This window comes from Anticarsia gemmatalis, chromosome 15, assembly GCF_050436995.1.
Source record: "Anticarsia gemmatalis isolate Benzon Research Colony breed Stoneville strain chromosome 15, ilAntGemm2 primary, whole genome shotgun sequence".
Classification (NCBI taxonomy): domain Eukaryota; kingdom Metazoa; phylum Arthropoda; class Insecta; order Lepidoptera; family Erebidae; genus Anticarsia; species Anticarsia gemmatalis.
The window spans coordinates 5898793-5920517 of NC_134759.1; the positions used below are offsets into that span (position 1 = coordinate 5898793).

Here is a 21725-nt window from a genome sequence, read left to right on the forward strand (position 1 = left end):
TTTGACTATTTCTTTGTACGCTAGCTTGCATTACCACGAATTTAACAATGTTTTCTCTCTACAGTGCTTTGCGGTCCTCCCGGTTCCGGTAAAACCATGACGCTATTCTCGGCTCTCCGTGCCTTACCTGACATGGAAGTGGTCGGTCTTAACTTCTCGTCGGCCACCACTCCTGAACTGCTGCTGAAGACCTTCGACCATTATTGCGAGTACAGGAAGACACCCAATGGAGTCGTGCTTGCTCCCGTGCAGGTAAACATTCACTTTTTTATACTATATAATTTACGGTGTACGTTTTTTTACTATACGCTTTTGGTAATAAAGGTAAACTATTTTGAAGTCTCTAGGTAGAAAGTGAAGTAAATCTTTATATATATAATTCTTCTGTAAGTGTGTATGTCACTGAACTTCTCTTAAGCAACTGGACCGATTTTGATGAAATTTTTTGTGTGTGTTCAAGGGGATCTGACAATGGTTTAGATTATTAAAAAAAGTTTAAAATTTTCAAATTAAAGACGTGTAGACAGGACAACGTCTGTCGGGTCCGCTAGTGTCTGTATAAAGAATTTGTTGTAGCCGTCTAAATATAACCTTTTGCGACATGCAGTCGAGTAAAAATATGCTATGTATAACCGTATTATAAAGGAAGACAGATATTAACGAACTGTTGCTTATTTTAGCTTGGAAAATGGTTGGTACTGTTCTGCGACGAAATCAACTTGCCAGACATGGATCAGTACGGCACTCAGCGCGTCATTTCGTTCTTGAGGCAGTTGCTGGAACACAAAGGATTCTATCGTGCAAGCGGTATGTATTCTAACAAAAACATTATAAAACATTTATTTTTTATTGAAACCAGGTTTAAAAATAATGTATATTTTCTTGTGCTTAGATCATTCTTGGGTGCACCTTGAACGCATACAGTTCGTGGGTGCTTGTAATCCTCCAACTGATCCGGGCCGCAAGCCGCTCTCTCATCGTCTGTTGAGACACGTGCCCGTCATCTACGTCGACTATCCCGGAGAAACTTCGCTGGAACAGGTAAAGTTTCGCCCACATTTATTATATTAGTTGCGCTGTAGATTATTTATTTGCATATTTTGGGCTCTAGTTTAAGATATTAAAAGAAAACGACATAAGAAAAACGAAATACTTACGACCTAAAATAAGACTTTTTGTATAATACCTGTAAAACTAACGCTAGTAGTAGTTAATCTGTCAGCCTGGGGAAGAAGAAAATCAGTGTACCTAATTAACATAACCAAGGATTGAATATTTTAACGAATTCATTTACTGCATTTTTGATCCCATTACTTTCCTAGTGCTGGGAGCCAATGGCCAAATGCGGGTTGGGAACTTTGTATGCCCCTAAAAAATGCGCACCATTCGGCTATCACACTCGCAAAGAATTCACAACTTTACTATAGTTAGTAATATGCGTATTGTCCACAGATCTACGGCACATTCACTCGCGCCATGCTACGCATGCAGCCAGCTCTGCGCGGGTACGCGGAGCCGCTGACACAGGCCATGGTGAAGCTGTACCTGGCGTCGCAGGAGCGGTTCACGCAGGACATGCAGCCGCACTACGTGTACTCGCCTAGGGAGATGACGAGATGGGTGCGGGGCATCTGCGAGGCTATCAGGTAATTTATACGTTGGATATATTTTTATGTGATATAGATTTAAATCATCTTTGTAGTTGAGGGAATTAATTGATAATAATAAAGTGTGAGGTTGTACGAACGCTTCTGTCTGTAAAAACGTTTTCGAACTAAATGTATTTTTGGCGCGTCAATATGTTACGAATAACTGTAAACAGTTATTCGTAACTTATTGATTGATATGTTACGAATAACTGTAAACAGTTATTCGTAACTTATTGATCGCAACTCGCAGATCGTCCGCGATGCGTATAAGTGCGTGTACGTGAAATTGTAGAAAACATTTAAGCATTTATTTATTATTATGTTATTAATGAGTGCTTAAATGATATATTTTTTTAAATTGTTCTTATTACGCTCATAAACATTTTTGTTTTTATTTTACAGGCCTCTGGATAACTTGAACGTAGAAGGCTTGGTAAGACTGTGGGCTCACGAAGCTCTCCGTCTATTCCAAGATCGTTTGGTTGACGACACTGAGAGACAATGGACCGATGAGAACATCGATAACGTTGCTATGAGATTCTTCCCAGGTAACTGCAAAACTGTAAATAATGAAGATTGAAGTAAAAAAACATTTTGAAATCGTCTTTTTCCTATGCGATTTGTTATTATTTCAGGTATCAACAGGGAGCAAGCATTGGCTCGTCCAATCTTGTACAGTAACTGGCTCAGCAAGGATTACGTGCCAGTACTCAGAGATCAGTTGCGTGAATACGTAAAGGCCAGACTTAAGGTGAACTATTCAATTCTTAATAACATTACAACTTTTTTTTTCGCTAGTAGTATCATGGTAATCATTTATAAGTAGTATGCGAGTGCGTTCAACTTTTAGAATGTCCTCACCACAAACTTAACTGCCTCCGTGGCGCAGTGGTTTAGGTCGCCATGCCAATACAATTGCGTCGGGAGGTCGTGGGCTCAATTCCCACCCGGACTCACAAATAAATTGTTTTGAGTCTGGTTGTACTTTGTGTTCGTTGTTTGTATGTTTCTAAAAGTACCCAATTCTACGCAATTCTTAGTGCGAGTTGGATTAAAAAAAATACCTTTCAAATAAAATATAACCGTTTGTTCTTTCCTAGGTGTTCTACGAAGAAGAGCTGGACGTGCCACTAGTATTGTTCGACGAGGTGCTCGACCACGTGCTGCGTATCGACCGTATCTTCCGCCAGCCGCAGGGACACTTGCTGCTCATCGGAGTGTCGGGCGCCGGCAAGACCACGCTCAGTCGCTTCGTCGCCTGGATGAACGGACTTAGCATCTTCCAGATTAAGGTATGATTACAAACAAGTGAATATTTGACTTTTAGATAAAATAACAACATTTGTAATATCTTGCTATTTATTTATTGAGCAACAGTCCACTCTCTTCGTCTCTTTTAACTCATTACGCCGGTTAATTAAAATGACTGTCATAGTTTGGCTCGTTACTTACAAAGTTACAAAATTTATTCTCATACAAAAATACATATATTATACTTCCTTGTCAATTAATTGTGTGATGTAATTATACCATAAAGAACATTACTTCTTGGTTTTTATTTTTTTAAAAGCATGCCATTTTGTTTATTGCCATCATCATCATGGACTTTCACTTTTGTTTATCAGTTAACGTTCTGTTTAGGTGCACAACAAATACACTGGTGCTGATTTCGACGAAGACTTGCGTTCGGTGCTGCGCCGCGCCGGTTGTCGCGATGAGAAGGTGGCATTCATTCTAGACGAGTCCAACGTACTCGACAGTGGCTTCCTTGAGAGAATGAACACACTCTTGGCTAACGGAGAGGTAACGTAGCAACTTGACTACATCACTGATAAATTATCGTAGCGAAGTGCTACGTATATAAGTAAAAATATGTAAGGATTAATTATCATGTATTATTTATGTTACTGTCGTTTTTAGGTACCCGGCTTATTCGAAGGTGATGAATTCGCCGCACTAATGACTCAATGTAAGGAAGGCGCGCAACGCGAAGGATTGATGTTAGATTCTAACGATGAATTGTACAAATGGTAAGTGTGTTGCAAATTAATTCTATCTTATGTCTTTACCGCTTATAATTTTTTTATATTGAATTGGAAGACCAATGGCGAGTAAAAACTTATCGACATGTTCCTTAACTTCTATAATTTCAACAAAAATAAGATTATGCTGAGTTTTGCCTTTTATTTTTTAGGTTCACTGGTCAAGTGATGCGTAACTTGCACGTGGTGTTCACAATGAACCCGTCGTCGGAAGGTCTGAAGGACCGCGCCGCGACATCGCCCGCCCTGTTCAATCGTTGCGTACTCAACTGGTTTGGTGACTGGAGCGATGGCGCACTCTTCCAAGTACGTATTTTAACGTAATTGCAGCTTTCTCTCTAAAGGACACGCGTAAATTATGTATCAATATACTTTTATTACTCCCAGTATAGCTAGTCCTATATTATAACGAGCGCCAAAGTGTCGCACACTACTGCTGTTCAAAACCACAACAAACTTTCTGTTAAATACCTGTTGTACCTAATAGTAAAATTGTTGTATTCATTTCATTATTATTCGTTTCATTTTAGGTGGGCAAAGAATTCACTCAGCGTATGGACCTGGACTCGGCGGAGTATTCTCCACCGGACGGTTTCCCGGCAGCTTGCCACGAGATCAGCGAGCGCCCGTCACACCGCGACGCCGTGGTCAATGCATGCGTGTACGTGCACCAGACACTCCACCGCGCTAACGCCAGCCTCGCCAAGAGGGCCAACAGGACTATGGCTATTACTCCCAGGTAACATAATCATATTATATTATACTCCTATTATCATCACTTACTTATTTTTATATCATGAATCTGTAAGCTGTCCTCTGTAATTTTCAAGTTAACATCTTTATTTACATAAGCGCTTTGTGGGCGTCTATCAGTTCCTTATGGCTTACAATGTGTTGTTACGATAATGCAGTATTTGCCTTATACGTCCGACGCATATGTCAAAACACCTCATGAAAAATATAAATTTTCTCCAACATAAACGTCATCGTAATAATTAAACTTAATAATTCACAACTTAACTTTATTTATCCAGGCACTACTTAGACTTCATCCAACAAATGGTGAAGTTGTACGCAGAGAAGCGCGCGGATCTTGAAGAGCAGCAGTTGCACTTGAACGTCGGTCTGGGCAAGATCGCTGAGACTGTAGAACAAGTCGAGGAGATGCAGAAGAGTCTCGCTGTCAAGTCACAGGTAAATAACTACACCATATATGAAGTAGCGTGAACCAAACATTGAACTTGAGAAAAAAAATATTTAATGATTGAAAACTGAAACACAATTCACTATTTAAAACGTAAGAACAGTTGAAGAATTATAAATTAGGGCTCTATTCCGTTATATTTTATGCGAGGCATACCAACTATAGTGTGACAACTACAACTGTGATGTTGCGCCCGGATACTGCGATATTACAAATATCTTGACATTGTATGGGAATATTTTTGTTCATGTCAGCCATTGTTTCTTTGCAGGAACTCCAAGCCAAAAACGAGGCTGCTAACGCTAAACTGCGTCAAATGGTGAAAGATCAACAGGAAGCCGAAAAGAAGAAAGTTGAGAGTCAAGAAATTCAGGTAAGGAACTTAAATTGTTTGAAAGTTTTTCGTTTAATAAAGTAATCTATAGGCTTATTTCTGTGAATATTGTTATATAAAACTTTTAACTGTCTGATGTAGGTCGCTTTAGAGAAACAAACGAAGGAGATCGAGGCTAAGCGTCGCGACGTAATGGCGGACTTAGCTCAAGTGGAGCCGGCCGTCATCGAAGCGCAGAATGGTTTGACTCTTTCATTAATATGCACGATTATATTATTATCTACCCGTCTTGTACCGGTGTTAGTTGAATTACAAATTGTAATTACTATCAACAGATAGTTTTAAAGTTGGGTTGGGTTCGATTCCCGCCCGTAAGAATGATTTCAGTTTTTTTTCGGAAAAAAGCATTTTTTCGGTTATACACTTTTTTGTCAGATGTTTTAATGTGTAGTTAGTTTTATATGTTCAAATATCATAATTAGTTCGAAAGTTTAATGTCTCGTTTGTATAAGTGTCACTTATGTATACACATATCTTCTACTAAAACCGGTACACATACCCTGTTATCATCCTCTTGTTATTCGTATGGTCTTCCAAAAATAATATGTAGTCACTTTTGGTTGATCACGTTCAAAGTATTTATAGTAGTATAGTTTGTTGTTGACAATTTTTTTAACATCGCTGTTTGAATTGTTTAACATTTCAGTGTTACAGACAGTCACAAAACGTTGATGCATATTTGTTTCAATTCATTTCTGTTTCATTTGTATTTGATGGATAATTTGATAATATTGAGTTCTTGAATTATTGTAAAATTAAATTGATTATTCGAAAATCATGCATGGTTGCAATAACGGCCTCGTTGTAGTCAGTTACTCAGACTTCAAACTAAAAAAGAGAATTCATTTTCGATTGAAGAAAATTATAAAATATATTTGCAATGTGACATTATGAAGTCTGAATAACGGTGACTGTGACGTAACTTAGTATTAAACATGAAGCCAATCCTATACAACAGCGGTGCGATCTATCAAGAAGCAGCAGTTAGTGGAAGTGCGGTCGATGGCCAACCCGCCGTCTGTCGTCAAAATGGCGCTCGAGTCTATCTGTACACTCCTCGGGGAGAAGGGAGACACGTGGAAGGGCATCCGCTCCGTCGTCATGAAAGACAACTTCATATCCACCATTGTTAACTTCGAGACCGAAAACATCACGTTAGTTGTATTGTTTATTGCCACTATGAGGTAGCATGTCGTAGTGTTGTTCTTTTACTATTATAAATCCAGTATTTATTGCACCTAACTAGCTAGTCTATGTACTAGGCGAGACTCCCCCCTAGTTTCACATAATTAGCTGTTACGACATACTATCTCAACATACAAATGTTGATTGACTCGTATACGACTATGATATTCTAGAGATGAACATTCTAGATAGCAATTAGTGTTCTATTAACACCTAGTCGTATTTATTGGCAAAAACATTACCTACATATTGTACTTTGATTGTTATACTATGCATTGAACTTTCTTAATAATTTTAATATTATAAGTTGTGACACTTCCGAAACATGTTCGATGTATTACAGTTTCATATATTTTTCTTTATTGTTATGAATGAATTTCATAGATAAGTTTGTTGTTGTAAATAAGCTAAGCTCGCTTGCATCATGTGACTGTTGTTATTAATATAGAAACAAAACGTAACGCTGTGATCACTGTACGTAATGTAAAATGGCATCGATGTAATGTAAGCACACTAATATACAGTGAATACTCGTGACTAACCCCGCTAAGCATCGTCGTGATAACTTAACATTTGTTTTAACAATACAAACATTAACCATTTCCTTTTCAGAAGTAAATTCGGATGTTTATTTATATTGTAGCGTGCGCGGATCTCAGAAAATTGTTTACTGGTATACCCATAGCATCTGAATCCGTAGATATTATACTTTGTACAATTTTCTGAGTCCCAACGCCGGTAGCAGCGGTATATTTGAACGTTACGTAATAACGCCAGCCGCATGTGTCACAGAAAGCAGCTAAATGCCTTTTTTGTTTCTCTCTTTTTTGTACTCTGTCGCTCTCGCTTCGTGCTGGTGACGGATGCGCCGCGATGCCGCACCGACATCGCCGAACTACGACATCATCGTTGGTACTGAACAGCCGTGAAATCTATAAAGAAGCAACACTTAGTGGAAGTGAGATCTATGGGCAATCCGCCGGCTATCGTGAAGGTGGCGCTCGAGTCCATCTGCCTGCTGCTCGGCGAGAACGCCACGGACTGGAAGGCGATCCGTGCCGTCATCATGCGAGAGAATTTCATCAACAGCATCGTCTCCAATTTCTCCACCGAGGACATAACGTGAGCACCGCCGCTTGTTTTCCACCCCTCCCACGTTTTCCCTCTTTTTATTTGGTGGTGGTATGTATGTACATACATTGATTGAATGATCGTGGATACGTTTTTTCGTACTGATTACACACGATGCAGCCATTTCAGGTAATTTTCTTTTTTGTGATAATGTTAATTCAATATTTAAAAGCACTCTTGAAGTGGCAATTGTCGTGTGTGGTTAGTGAATGTAATGCTTGCAGCATGCTTTTCGCATGGTTTCTTCAGTTCATAAGGATTGTTTTGTTATGAGTTTGCGCACGCGCATGTAATGGTAATTAGTACGTATGTGGTGGAAGTATAATTTTATATTAGGAAACAATTTAACACTATATTTTGTCACATTTGAACAAGTTGATTTATTTAATACGTAGTTTAGGCTAAGCCGAGTTTCCCAATCTTAATAACATACACCTTAAAATTAAGATAAGAGACATTACAGGTAGTCTAAGACTACTTACTGTATATTATCACCTTTCAAAACAAAATTCAATATTACACAACACACCATACCCGTACAAAAATACCCACACATTGAGGACGCATGAATGTATTTGCCAATAAATAATGTCCGTCGCCTATTCGTCGAGGAAGAAAGTCACTACCAACAGTGAAAAATTTGCTTGTTTATTTTTCTGTTTATTTTTTATTTGTGTTTCGTTTGTTTGCTATCTGATGTGTCTTGTCTTCATGAGGAGAAGGCATACTGTGTTTATCTCTAGAATCTTTGTTTGCCGTGTGTTGGTAAGTGACGTCCAGCAGTATATTACAATATAAGGTTTATTGAGGAGGAACGCCAAGACATGCATGTTGAACCCTGTCACAGAATCAATTATACCGTCGGTCAAATTCTGGGGAATATTTTTACCATATTTTCATTGTTTCATACTACAGTAAAATTCAAAGATATTGAGTTAAGTCTGAACTTCCCCTAAAGTCAGCTTTCTGTAAGTATTAAAGATAATCTTTAAGATATCTTCAAAGTTGATACTAGATGACATTCTAAAGCCAAATCAAAAGGAATAAGGTTTCTTATTGAATGGGTTATTTGTAAATATCAAAAGTTTGACAGACAGTATACTGAAACACCGCGTGGGACAAAATTTTGTTGGTACAAGGTCCAAATCGTTCATTGAGATGGTCTGGTTCATTGACATTGCACGATATGCACGTAAAATAAAGAACATTTTTAAGTTATCCGGCTATCTTATTAATTATTTATCTGTATGCCAGTGACGATGTTCGCGAAAAGATGAAGACTCGCTACCTGAGTAACCCAGATTACAACTTCGAGAAAGTAAACAGGGCCAGTATGGCTTGCGGACCTATGGTCAAATGGGCTATTGCACAGGTGAGATATGTTAAAACTCCTACTAAATTATTTTAATATTACACTACCACATTTGCATCAGTTGATATAATATTATGTCTATTACTTAGGCTTGCTACCCACATATTTGATTCGGCAATATTTATCGAACAACAAAACCAGCAACTCACTTGTTCGGCTTTTACCGATCGGGTTTTTCTCCATATATTCGGTTTTGCCGCCCATCTAGATCGATTGATGCCGAACCGAATTTGTGTGCAGCAAGCTTTACTTAACGTGTGTAACACTAAACTGATTTTTGACAGATTGAGTACGCAGACATGTTAAAACGTGTAGAGCCGCTGCGTAACGAGCTTCAAGCTCTAGAAGACCGCGCTCAGAGCAACGTCACCGCTGGTAACGAAGTGAGCGAGCTGATCGCACAACTTGAGAAGTCTATCGCGTCGTACAAGGAAGAGTACGCACAACTCATTAGCCAGGCTCAGGCGATTAAGACCGATCTGGAGAACGTACAAGCTAAGGTGAGAAAACCAATGTTCTCCTTATTCTTATCGTATGATTTGTGGTCTACCTAGTGTCAAGCCAACCAAACGACCTTTGACGTCTCTTAACGACTGTTATCTTAATTGACAACCACTGGAACCGTCTTCTAACGTGCCCTCCAAAGCACGGAGACGCTCAGTTCAAATACCACTATGCGGTAATTTATCTATGGAAAAACCGCGCAAAAATTTGCTTAACCCACAGATCGTTTACCGACCAGTCAGTACAACTGGCTGTAGGCGAAACCAATGACAATTTTTTTTAATAACTGCAGAAGAATGGTGGATATCGACACTTGTCTTAAACTTATTTCCCATCTGCATTCTGCTGTTATTATTTCAAAATACTTTTACGTCTTGTTCTGCATTATATCGACTATTTTTTACTCTAACAGGTGGACAGGTCAATCGCTCTGCTGAAGAGTTTGGTAATTGAACGTGAGCGTTGGGAGGCGAGCTCGGAGACGTTCCGTTCACAAATGAGCACTATTGTCGGTGATGTGCTGCTGTCTGCTGCGTTCATAGCCTACGGTGGATACTTCGATCAACATGTACGTAACAAACAAACAGTCATACTCCTTAATGCTTATCAGTATTGGTAAACACTACTACACTGGATGGGTTAATGAACTCTGCCAAAGAATTTAACTGTTGAGTATGAACATTAATTACGCGCTCATTTTTAATCGTTGAAGACTTTAAACAAGTATATTTGTCCAACCAAATGTCAAAGTCAAGTTATTCATTTTTTATATATTATTTTTTTGTTCCAAAAACATCAACAGTTTCATAATATGTGGATAACGTTGTGAACTACACATTTGTATAAAAATGTCTGTAAATGTTATCAAATTTTATTTAGAAAAGTATGTTACTGTTTGTTTTCCCAAATAAATATCAAGCCGTAGGAAAAACTATAATGTGTTCATGTAACATAACCAATATTAAATTTCACAGTACCGTCAAAATCTGTTCACGACATGGACGGCTCACTTGGCGGCGGCTAACATCAAGTACCGCGCGGACATCGCTCGCACGGAGTACCTCAGTAACCCTGACGAGAGACTGCGCTGGCAGGCCAATGCCCTCCCTACTGATGAACTATGCGTTGAAAACGCTATTATGTTGAAAGTAAGTGATCTTTTTGTCTTAAGATATTTGTTGAACCTTTAATCTTGTATCACGCTAAAGTAAAAGCTCCAGACCACGGTTTTTTAGAATTTAAAAGAGTAAGACATTTATTATTCTAAATTAGTTTGGTTGCAAACTTACATATAAATTAGGGGGAAGCCACTACGTGGATGTTGCATGCAATGTAATAAAAACCTCTGAATAAGTAATTATGAAAAAATATATAAGGAATTGTAAAATTTGGTGTTCAATGAAAGTACAGTACCTACTTTGGAAACTTAGAATATTTTGATTATATCGAAAGTTACGCTATATTTTGTTCGGAACAGCATTAAATATCTGAGTTATCTAGTAAATTCAATAATACAACAATTTATACTTGCAGCGTTTCAACCGTTACCCGCTCATCATCGACCCGTCCGGCCAAGCGACGGAGTTCATAATGCGCGAGTTCAAGGAACGCAAGATCACCAAGACTTCATTCCTTGACGACTCGTTCAGGAAGAACCTCGAATCCGCTCTGCGTTTCGGTAACCCATTGCTTGTGCAAGTAAGTAATTTAACTTTATTAAATTATACTGTTCGTTCATACATACATACATGAATGCATGCATGCCAGCAAGCAAGCAAGCATAGAAACAGACATACATGAATAATATCACGCCTGTTATACCCGAAGACGTAGCCAGAAGTGTATGAAATACACCCGCGTTTCGCCACTGGGCCATTATGGGGGGCAAAATTATTACAATTCATTGAATTACATAATACTTTTGTAACTGTTTTGTTCCACAAATGAATCCTATAAACATGCAACTACAAGCGACTAGTAAAAGGTTCAAATACCGTCTCAATGAAGTCCCATTCTAGTTCAATAACTTGTGCTTCGTTTATTCACCCGTTTTTCGTTTTACATAGGATGTGGAGAATTACGATCCCATCTTGAACCCGGTACTGAACAGAGAACTACGTCGTACTGGCGGCCGTGTGCTCATTACTTTAGGAGACCAGGACATCGATCTTAGTCCTTCATTCGTCATATTCCTTAGTACTAGGTAAGTTACATTTTTCTTATTAATTATGTCGTATGTTAATCGTGTTCTTAACTTTTGTTAAAATAATCACGAACGTGGAAAATTTAAAATATTCGGCCTTTTGCCTGGTTTCTAATACTAAACTACCGCTCAATGTAGCTCACATTTAACGGTGGTTTATCTATTCAATAGCGTATAAGCTGATATAAATATGACAGTTTGAATAGAAAAACTACCGCTAAATTAATAGTCTTTGTACACCATAGCACTACCGTAAACCAGATGTTTAAAGACATCTTTAACGTTCAAAACGGAACAACAAATTTGGCTTTAGATAAATCGTCAGTTTCTAAAAAAAATCTACAATAATTGACATATGACATCAATGAACGAATCTATTATAGATTCGTTCATTGATTGATGAAAATTAGTCTGTTGTCTACATCTAAGATTTGTTTCCCAGGGACCCAACAGTGGAGTTCCCTCCGGACATGTGTTCTCGTGTGACGTTCGTGAACTTCACGGTGACACGCTCGTCGCTACAGTCGCAGTGCTTGCACCGCGTGCTCAAGGCTGAGCGGCCTGATATCGACACCAAGCGATCTGATCTGTTGAAACTGCAAGGTAAGTTCAAAACACTGCTCATCATTTGTATATTGTGCCGAATTGTTACTGTTACCATTTTTTTTTAGAATACGGGAATTAACGCGAACACGAATTTTACCTTAAAATACTTAACGTTTCGGCGCAGGCTGCACTCGCCGTGGTCGCCGGCTGGCTGGCTACTGTCTTATAAAGCACTCTTGAATAGACTTACGACACTACTTAGCTGAATTGATTTCAGATCTTTGCCTTTTTCATTCACTGGTAGTTGAAAAATTGGACAAAAATGCTTAATCGGATATGTTATTTTGTAAGGCGGTCTTTTTAAAAATAAAGTCAGAGTATCAATCAGTGTCTCAATAATTTTTATTTCTCATTGCAATTTAGACTTCATCACTCCTATAAAAATAAATGCTATAATATTAATCATTATTTTCTACCCTTTTTTACACATAGGCGAGTTCCACCTCCGTCTGCGTCAACTGGAGAAGTCATTACTCCAAGCGCTGAACGACGCTAAAGGAAAGATCTTGGACGACGACTCAGTGATCGCTACACTAGAGACACTAAAGAAAGAAGCCGACGACATCGGACAGAAGGTCGAAGAGACAGATAAGGTCATTGGAGAGATTGAAACTGTCAGCCAACAGTATCTACCGTTGTCTCAAGTAAGTACAAACATATTAAAGAGGATTTTTCAATTTATTCGTACTGCATAATTCAATATTAAAACTGTCTTACTAAACCTTTTAAGCTTTGAAAAGTATACAGTTTTATGTCACTTTACATTTTTAAATTGTTTATGAGTGCAAAATATCGAACTCCATAGTAACTGTTCAGGTTTACACAATGTTTATAATTAATACAGTAAATGTGAGAACAGCTGAACATATTGGATAAGGTTGTTTAAAGATATAGGCTGCTATTTTACAGGCAATGTTACGGGTATAAACCAGTATTTTATAACGTTGAATAAAAAGATACCCACTAAGCCTAATAATATTTTATCTGTACAGGCTTGCAGCAGCATCTACTTCACGATGGAGTCCCTCCACCAAGTGCACTTCCTATACCAGTACTCTCTCAAGATGTTCCTCGACATATTTAGCTCGGTGCTTGTGTGCCAGCTGCTCAACGGCATCACCGACTACACCGCTAGGCTTAAGATCATCACTGAAGAATTGTTCACGGTTCGTACTCTTTAAACCTACTGATTTTATTGTCAAATATTGTTTTGTGTTTTTCTTTCCGTTGCCCCGTGACAATGACAAGCTTATAAGCTTATATACTGTCATTCAGACCATAAGATTGAGGAATTTCTTTCCATATTGTAAACTAAGACAAGTATATCACCTTATGTATTGTCGTCCGTACATTAAGAGTGGCTCAACACGTATACGTACGAGGTACATAGTATACGCACGATACCGTGCGTATGTATATGCGAGAAATGGTTGTCTCTGTGTCTTTTAGGATCAGTTTCACACTTTAATAATAATAATAATGTCCTCCTAGCCGATATGCGGCTACGGCGGTCAGTTTCATTGAAACTGGCCATCTGTGCAGGACTTTGTTTTTAGTGTCCAAGTGTGTGCACAATACACAGGTACACTCTCTATTCCATCACTCTCATAGTTTGGTGGGACGGATAACCGACACGACCAGTGAGAGGTCAGGCGCAGGACCGACGGCTTTACGTGCTCTCCGAGGCACGGAGGTCTTCGACCTCAACTTCCTAACTCCGGGCAATTTCTAAGAAATTCTTAACAGAAAATCTCAGAAAAGACTTTTTGGCCCGACCCAGGATTCGAACCCGAGACCTCTCGCACCGCAGTCGCATATACTACCGACCGATCCTATCTTGTAGACCTATCTTGTAGTTAATGTAACAGCAAATGAAAGAAAATAACTGTCAAAATGGTATTTGATAAACTATGCGACACTCATCCAGAATCGGCGAAACCGGATTTTATTCTTTTGACTGTAAATAACACATAATCGTTTTACCTGTATTATATAAACTCTTGTTTGTTCATCAGGTGGTATACGAGCGCGTGGCTCGTGGTATGCTGCACACAGACCGTCTGACATTCGCGCTGCTGCTGTGCCGCATTCACCTCAAGGGTACCGGCGCTGACGACACTCTCGAGCGATCCTTCGGAGTGTTCCTCGGCGGCAAGGAGGGCTTCGTCTCGCACTCCGAGCCTCTTGAACCTCTCACGCATCAGCAACATGATGCTGCCTCTAGGCTTAGCTCCAGGTACTGTTAACATAGACTAAGACATCTTAATAAAAGTTAATATTTTAAGCAATTTACACGACTTTAAATGTACTTACAGACGCGTAATGTGTATACACTTGATAAATAACCGTTAGAACTTTTCTATAGTAATGTGTTATCAGCTGTTAACGCTTTTATTGCCCAAGACAGTTAACAAATTGAAATTTAACTCACCAATTGGGTCGTTGACAGTGTCAAGCAATGATAGAAATATTACTTAACTAGCTGACCCGCGCAGCTTCACTTGCGTCGCATAAGAGAGAACGGGTTAAAATTTTTCCTGTTTTTGTTACAATTTTTTTTAGTACTCTGCTCCTATTGGTCGTAGCGTGATGAAATATAGCCTATAACCTTCCTCGATAAATGGGCTATCTAACACTGAAATATTTTTTCAAATCGGACCAGTAGTTCTTGAGATTAGCGTGTTCTAACAAAAAAAACTCTTCAGCTTTATAATATTAGCATAGATAGAGGCCGCCCGCGACTTCGTCCGCGTGGAAACCCTTCCCGTGTAAATCCTGATTCTTCGGGAACTCCGGGGTAAAAAGCCTATGTGTTATTCTGGGTCTTCAGCTATCTACATATATACCAAATTTCATCCTAATCTTTTGAGTAGTATATGCGTGAAAGAGTAACAAACATCCATACATACATACTCACAAACTTTCGCATTTATAATATTAGTAGGATCTGTCTACCAAATTTCATCAAAGTTTTTCAATAGTTCTTGTGTGAAGGCAGTTTGAAACAAACAATCATGAGGAATGACATGTCTGACAGTTGTTTAACACAGCTCTATATAGAATGTTGCATTTAAGTTAATAAGAACTTTGTATGATACGTTTGTGGGGTTTTCTCTAAAACTACTCAATTATTTCACGATTTTTTTTTTACTTATACAAAGCTCAATTATTTCTTAATAACAAAATATATATGCTTTTTTTTTTTCTCGAAAAATATTCTCAAAATAATTTATATCTCTTAATATAACGAAGTCGCGTTAAGGCATATCCGCCATTAAAACGGTTGCCATGACAACGGAATTTTGTTAATTCAATGTCATTATAATATGATTATTGGCGACTTCGTTGAGTTTTCTGAATTTTCCCGGGAAATGCGTCATTTTCCCGGAGTAAAAAGTAGCCTATGTCCTTTCTCGGGTATCAAAATATCTCCAAACCAAATTTCATGCAAATTGGTTCAGTAGTTTAGACGTGATTGAGTAGCAGACAGACAGACAGACAGAGTTACTTTCGCATTTATAATATTAGTATGGATAATAATATAATACAGTATGGTTGTGTTAAAAATAATGTATGACATATTCTTGTCCAGGCTGCCAGCATTCCGTCGCCTACTAGAGAAGGCGGGTGAGTTACCTGAACTATCGGCGTGGCTGTCTCAAGCGGCGCCAGAACAACTCGTACCGACGCTTTGGGACTGCGAGGCATCCGCGCCGCCCGCACCGCATACACTCGCTATGTACCGCTTGTTGCTCATACAGGTACGTGGCATATTAATATATTAAATAACATGACGTAAAAATGAGCATTAAATAACAAAGGAATGGAGGGGTAGAAAAAAGGTTCAAAGAGTAATTTTCTTGTTGTACCTGCGTCCTGAAGAGTTGAGTTTTTACTTGAACTTGAATAAAATGTTTCTACACGCAATGTTTAGTTTATTTATTCACAGAGACAGTAAAAACTGTGCAGATTAGGTTTTTGAATGTTCGATTGTTTTGTTGTGAAGTACTGAGTCACTGATTATATCTTTGTTTGCAGGCGTTCCGTCCTGACCGCGTGATCGCAGCTGCAACGCAACTGGTAACAGCAGTGCTAGGTGCTGGTTTCATGGCTAAGGCTGAGACTGAGCTCGACCTGCAAGCCATCGTAGAACATCAACTGAACGGCACCACTCCGGCACTTCTGTGCTCCGTACCTGGTTATGACGCCAGTGGTAAGTTTTAAACCCGTTTCTTAGCAAATGTATAAACTTGAGCTCACTATAGTCATAGCTATAATGTTTACATGTGCACAAACGTATACGTATGTGTACGCTAGTACCATCGAAGTGTGTGTAAAGTTTAGGAATTCATATTTTAATTTATTTAAGCAAAATATGGATTCATATAATTTCTTTCTAAAAATGTTAGAGCTTGTGATCAATGCGATATTCTTTGTCGTGTTTTGACACTTACAGGAGTTATATTATTATGAATCGAAAGTTATTCTGTAACTTATTTTGTAATTTAACTAGGTCGTGTGGACGATATGGCGACTGAGTTGAACAAACCACTTTCGAGCATCGCTATTGGTTCCGCGGAAGGTTTCAACCAAGCCGAGCGAGCCATCAACACTGCTTGCAAGACTGGACGGTGAGTTGTTTTCAAAACACGGCTTTTGTAGATTTCATTTCTAATTTGTTATTGGTTGCAACATATCTTACAATTCAGTTAAAGCACAGTTATTCTTTACATTGAGCCGATTGTTCCGATTTGCTTTCGCATCAAAGACCAACCAGCAAATTAGTGGAACAATGACGTCAGTTTTCTCGTGTCATTCCTGCAGAATTTACCTTAATATTTAATTGTATTGTTTGTGACAGATGGGTGATGCTAAAGAACGTGCACCTAGCCCCAGTATGGTTAGTGCAACTAGAAAAGAAGCTGCACTCTCTACAGCCGCATCCCAACTTCCGTCTGTTCCTAACAACGGAGATCAGCCCCAAGCTGCCCGTGAACCTCCTGCGTGCTGGACAAGTGCTCGTGTTCGAGCCACCGCCCGGCATCCGTGCCAACCTGCTCAGGACCTTCGCCACTGTAAATATACTACTGATTTTTAACTTGTTTAATTTCTTCCTAAATTGTCGTCGGTCGAGTATATCGATCGAGTGTTCATTAACACAATGGACACTACACAGCGACGTTAACGCGGCAGATTATTCTGTGCAATACGTTCAACTGTGCGTGACAACCATCTGTTACGATTTGTATACAATGCTGGCTGGAACGATCGAAAATTCGATGAAGATGAAGAAATTTTTTCATGTTTATTTCTCGACATTTCAGATGTTGATAGCGTATAAGGTTCTTTTTTTTCTAAAATTTGTAATTTATTGCAGGTACCAGCGGCTCGTATGATGAAACAACCATCGGAACGCGCTCGACTATACTTCCTACTAGCCTGGTTCCACGGTAATATTCCTTTTACTTTAATACTTCTAATAATCGATCTACACAAAATCGCTTTGTTTGTGTTTTTAACCTTTTATTATGATTTGTATTTCCTGTGTAGGTATCGTTCAAGAACGTCTACGTTACGTGCCATTGGGATGGGCTAAGTACTACGAGTTCAACGAGTCAGATTTGAGAGTGGCCTGCGATACTCTTGACACCTGGATCGACTCCACTGCTATGGTAAGCAAAACACTGTGTAATCAACTACCCAAGTTAGAACAAAAATATATAAACTTTGAGATTTTATAAGTTAAAGAATGATATGAAATAAATAACATTGTCTTTAAAACAGTAGCGCCGTTTTTGATATAAAAGTTTTTATTTATTTATCGTATAGTCTCTGTCAATGGATCACTAAGGTCAACCTGGGGACAAAGTTGTTGAAACCACTCAAAGAGCTTTAGCTTAATAAATAAAATATCAGTTATCTTAATTGACGTCCACTTATATCGACTGTTAACGTGCCCTCCGAAGTATGGAAACGCTCAGCTGAAATACCACTAACATATTATTTGTACTACAGGGTCGCACCAACTTACCTCCGGAGAAGGTACCATGGGAAGCCCTGGTCACCCTTCTGTCCCAGTGCATCTACGGCGGCAAGATCGACAACACGTTCGACCAGCGTCTACTACATTCCTTCTTGTGCAAACTGTTCACGCCTAAGTCATTTGAAGCTGACTTTGCTCTTGTTGCCAATGTTGATGGGGTAAGTAGCTATTTTCATAATTTTATTAAGTTATAGAAGTATTTGTGTAGCCCTTTAATTATTGGTTTATTCAAAGCCAAACTTTCAAACGTATTCATATTTAAAGTGCCGTTTTTAATTAATTGTGACTATATAAACAATTTACCAACAATACGGTTAATTGTATTCGTCAATGTTGGAGTCCTTAAAGCTCTCTTCTCTTAAAAGCTATGGATATAGTCGATATCATATAAAAATAATATAGTTTTTATATCAATTCAGGGCTTTAACCTTATAACTTATTACAGGCAAGTGGCAACCAGCGTCACATCACGATGCCGGACGGTAACCGTCGAGACCACTTCCTCAAGTGGATTGAAGAGCTATCCGACAGACAGACACCATCTTGGCTTGGTCTACCCAACAATGCTGAAAAGGTAACAGCAATTTTATTATATTCTACGATAAATTTTGCCCATGTACCTATTTATTTCTCACAGAATACGTGATAAAATAGATACTACGAAGCAACTAACATATTTTTTAAATAAATTTAGTTGTTTTGAATATCACAATCATTTTTTTATGCAAACTGATAAAACTAAACTTTTGCTAACTAAACGTTTTGTTCAGGTGCTCCTTACAAATCAAGGAAGCGACTTAGTGTCGAAGCTGTTGAAGATGCAGCAGCTAGAAGACGAAGAAGAGTTGGCTTATAACGCTGCTTCTCAAGATCATGATCAAGTCTCTGGTGAGTTTCATAGAAATAAAACAGCATTTAAAAATAATAAAACGCGTAGTCTCCACTTTATAGTTGTAAGGTTCTTAATACGAGATCTTTTGTGTTCGCTCTATGTTTCAAATGTGACGCAGTAAAGTTTATAATTTATTCTGTTACAGATTCAATGGTAGATGGCCGACCGGCGTGGATGAAGACTCTCCATCAAACTGCTACCAACTGGCTTCAACTGCTGCCACAGCAATTGCCGGTAAGAAACACATTATTGCGGACACTATGTTATTGATAATAAAGTTAGTTAGTTTAGTTTTGTAACTACATTATTAAAGGTTACGAGTTACAAGTGATAAAATTATTTTATTTTCTTTCAGACATTACGCCGTACCGTGGAGAACATCAAGGATCCGCTGTATCGCTTCTTCGAGCGTGAAGTGGCCGCCGGTGCATCTCTGTTGCAGCAAGTGCTACACGATTTGCGCAACGTTATCTCTATTTGTCAGGTAAGAAAAATAAATCTTATAGCATCATCGATAGGTATAATAAGTCAAACGTGATAGCAGGGGCAACCCATTTTGTGGCACCTTTTTTTGCAATAGAAAAATGCATTACTGCATGTCCCCCCCAGGGAGGAAAGCGGGGGTCTGTCGGGCTCTCCCGCCGGCTAACTTGGGCATACCGACTAAAAACTTGATGGTGTTCCTTCCACTGTCACCAAAAGGTGGCCGGGACGCGGTACCTCCAATCGGATACTCCGCGACTCCTGGCGATTTTATGGCACCGGAGCCAACTCGATCCTTGCTTATCAAATGCAATTGAGAAATAGTTAGCGTCAGGACCCCTGGACCAATAGAAACGAGTGGTGGAAAATGGAACGTGATTTGAATGTTGTTCTATGTGTTGCGTAGGGCGAGATGAAGCAGACGAACGAGACGCGCGCCATGGTGGGGTCGCTGGTGCGCGGCATGCTGCCGGGCGGCTGGCGGCGCTACGCCGTGGCGCGCGGCTGCACGGTGCAGCAGTGGGTGGGCGACTTCGCGCAGCGCGTCACGCAGCTCGCCAACGTGTCCGACACCGTGGCCGCGCAGGGCGCCAAGCGACTGCAGGTAGCTTCTTCGAACTGCTTGTTTGTTATGAACAGACATATTCGACGAGTTGGGCAGGAAAAGCGAAACGTATTAAACACGACTACAGATGAAATGGAATCTTTTGCTCCTTAAAAATGAGTAAAGTCGACTCAAATCTAATCTGAAATTACAAACTCTACGTAATGACAATGGGTCGACTATGTACGTAATTTCATTAGTGTAACGTCTAAGTTTCATTAGTTCATTATGTATTTGTTTGACGTTTACAGAGCATCCCAGTATGGCTCGGTGGTCTCCTCAATCCGGAGGCGTACATCACGGCCACACGTCAATGTGTCGCTCAGGCCAACTCCTGGTCACTTGAAGAACTGCACTTGCAGGTAAACAACGTTTCTATGTAATGTTTGTTTTCAGTCATTAATTCGTGTTCTTATTAATACACCTTGTTGACTTATTTTCACAGACAAAACTAAGCGTTACTTTCTTAAGTGTGACTTTGTGAGCTTTAAATAATTTATTTGTTTGTCTAGGTGACCATCCCCGACCCGGGCACACCGACCGAGAACGCTCAGACCGAATGGTCGTTCTCTGTGACTGGCCTGAAGCTGCAAGGCGCCACAGTCAAGGGCAACAGACTTCTGCTCACCAATACCATCATGGTGGATCTTCCTCTCACAGTGCTCACTTGGATTCGGTAAGTACATTATATATTTCGTAATGTTACGAATAAAAAAAAAATCTGGGCAAGTAAGGTCGTTTAAGAAAATGCGGTCCAATTGAAAATCTACTCCTTTTTTTAATTCCGATAATAAACCCGCCTCACCTTAACGTGCTTTTACGAACGTACAAAACGTAAGGCTGAAACTTTTCTTCCGCATCGATTCACATTGCGCAGAATGCATTAGCACATTATTACATGTGCTATTAGCGAAATAGCATTTTCATTTATAAAAGATATCAAATAACGATGTTTTTCTTATCCAGTGGTCCGGAGACATCAACAGGCGGACAGACGCTGACACTCCCAGTGTACTTGAACAGCGCTCGCTCGGAGCTGTTGTTCACGGTGCGGCTCCCCATCGCGCCGGGACAGGAACCACACGCCTTCTACGAGAGGGGCGTCGCTTTACTCACCTCCACCGCACTCAACTAAGCGCAAAAACTTCACCGAAATTATTTATTTCATATATTTATGCACGCTCTATGTAATTAGAGTATATATATTATATTTATAGCTTCATAGCAACAATGTAATCGCGTTCTAAACGCTATTTATTCGCAATCAATAAAATACAACATAATAATAATCTTTTGTGTTCTTTATTTCAATTGACGATCCTTTAATACAAATGAACCGGACGAAACTAGGTAAAAGGGGAATATATTTAGGGTAGGAAAGGAATTAGGTTCATTTCTCAAACACCTTTCAAA

General features: G+C 39.3%; 1 protein-coding gene across 5 annotated transcripts in view; it reads left to right on the forward strand.

Annotated features, from left to right (window-relative positions):
* Dhc64C (dynein heavy chain, cytoplasmic) overlaps positions 1–21608 on the forward strand; it is a 41709-nt gene extending 20101 nt beyond the window's left edge. For 3 of the 5 annotated variants that reach the window (XM_076123755.1, XM_076123759.1, XM_076123757.1), the window contains 40 exons: positions 65–252; positions 681–807; positions 893–1041; positions 1453–1646; positions 2052–2197; positions 2285–2400; positions 2750–2941; positions 3291–3452; positions 3570–3679; positions 3844–3997; positions 4222–4430; positions 4726–4885; positions 5167–5268; positions 5371–5470; positions 7398–7596; positions 8860–8977; positions 9262–9477; positions 9894–10049; positions 10456–10629; positions 11015–11179; positions 11548–11684; positions 12127–12287; positions 12723–12934; positions 13283–13456; positions 14306–14526; positions 15883–16051; positions 16329–16503; positions 16804–16921; positions 17152–17365; positions 17668–17740; positions 17841–17962; positions 18306–18491; positions 18779–18907; positions 19104–19221; positions 19371–19459; positions 19581–19709; positions 20115–20312; positions 20564–20674; positions 20825–20988; positions 21279–21608. In XM_076123755.1, the coding sequence (XP_075979870.1) occupies positions 65–252; positions 681–807; positions 893–1041; positions 1453–1646; positions 2052–2197; positions 2285–2400; positions 2750–2941; positions 3291–3452; positions 3570–3679; positions 3844–3997; positions 4222–4430; positions 4726–4885; positions 5167–5268; positions 5371–5470; positions 7398–7596; positions 8860–8977; positions 9262–9477; positions 9894–10049; positions 10456–10629; positions 11015–11179; positions 11548–11684; positions 12127–12287; positions 12723–12934; positions 13283–13456; positions 14306–14526; positions 15883–16051; positions 16329–16503; positions 16804–16921; positions 17152–17365; positions 17668–17740; positions 17841–17962; positions 18306–18491; positions 18779–18907; positions 19104–19221; positions 19371–19459; positions 19581–19709; positions 20115–20312; positions 20564–20674; positions 20825–20988; positions 21279–21447 (6206 nt within the window). In that variant the 3' untranslated portion in view covers positions 21448–21608. Of the gene's footprint in view, positions 1–64; positions 253–680; positions 808–892; positions 1042–1452; positions 1647–2051; positions 2198–2284; positions 2401–2749; positions 2942–3290; positions 3453–3569; positions 3680–3843; positions 3998–4221; positions 4431–4725; positions 4886–5166; positions 5269–5370; positions 5471–6247; positions 6444–7397; positions 7597–8859; positions 8978–9261; positions 9478–9893; positions 10050–10455; positions 10630–11014; positions 11180–11547; positions 11685–12126; positions 12288–12722; positions 12935–13282; positions 13457–14305; positions 14527–15882; positions 16052–16328; positions 16504–16803; positions 16922–17151; positions 17366–17667; positions 17741–17840; positions 17963–18305; positions 18492–18778; positions 18908–19103; positions 19222–19370; positions 19460–19580; positions 19710–20114; positions 20313–20563; positions 20675–20824; positions 20989–21278 lie in introns of all 5 variants that reach the window. The other 2 variants (XM_076123756.1, XM_076123760.1) reach the window with 2 other exon arrangements.
* Positions 21609–21725: the final 117 nt, after the last annotated feature.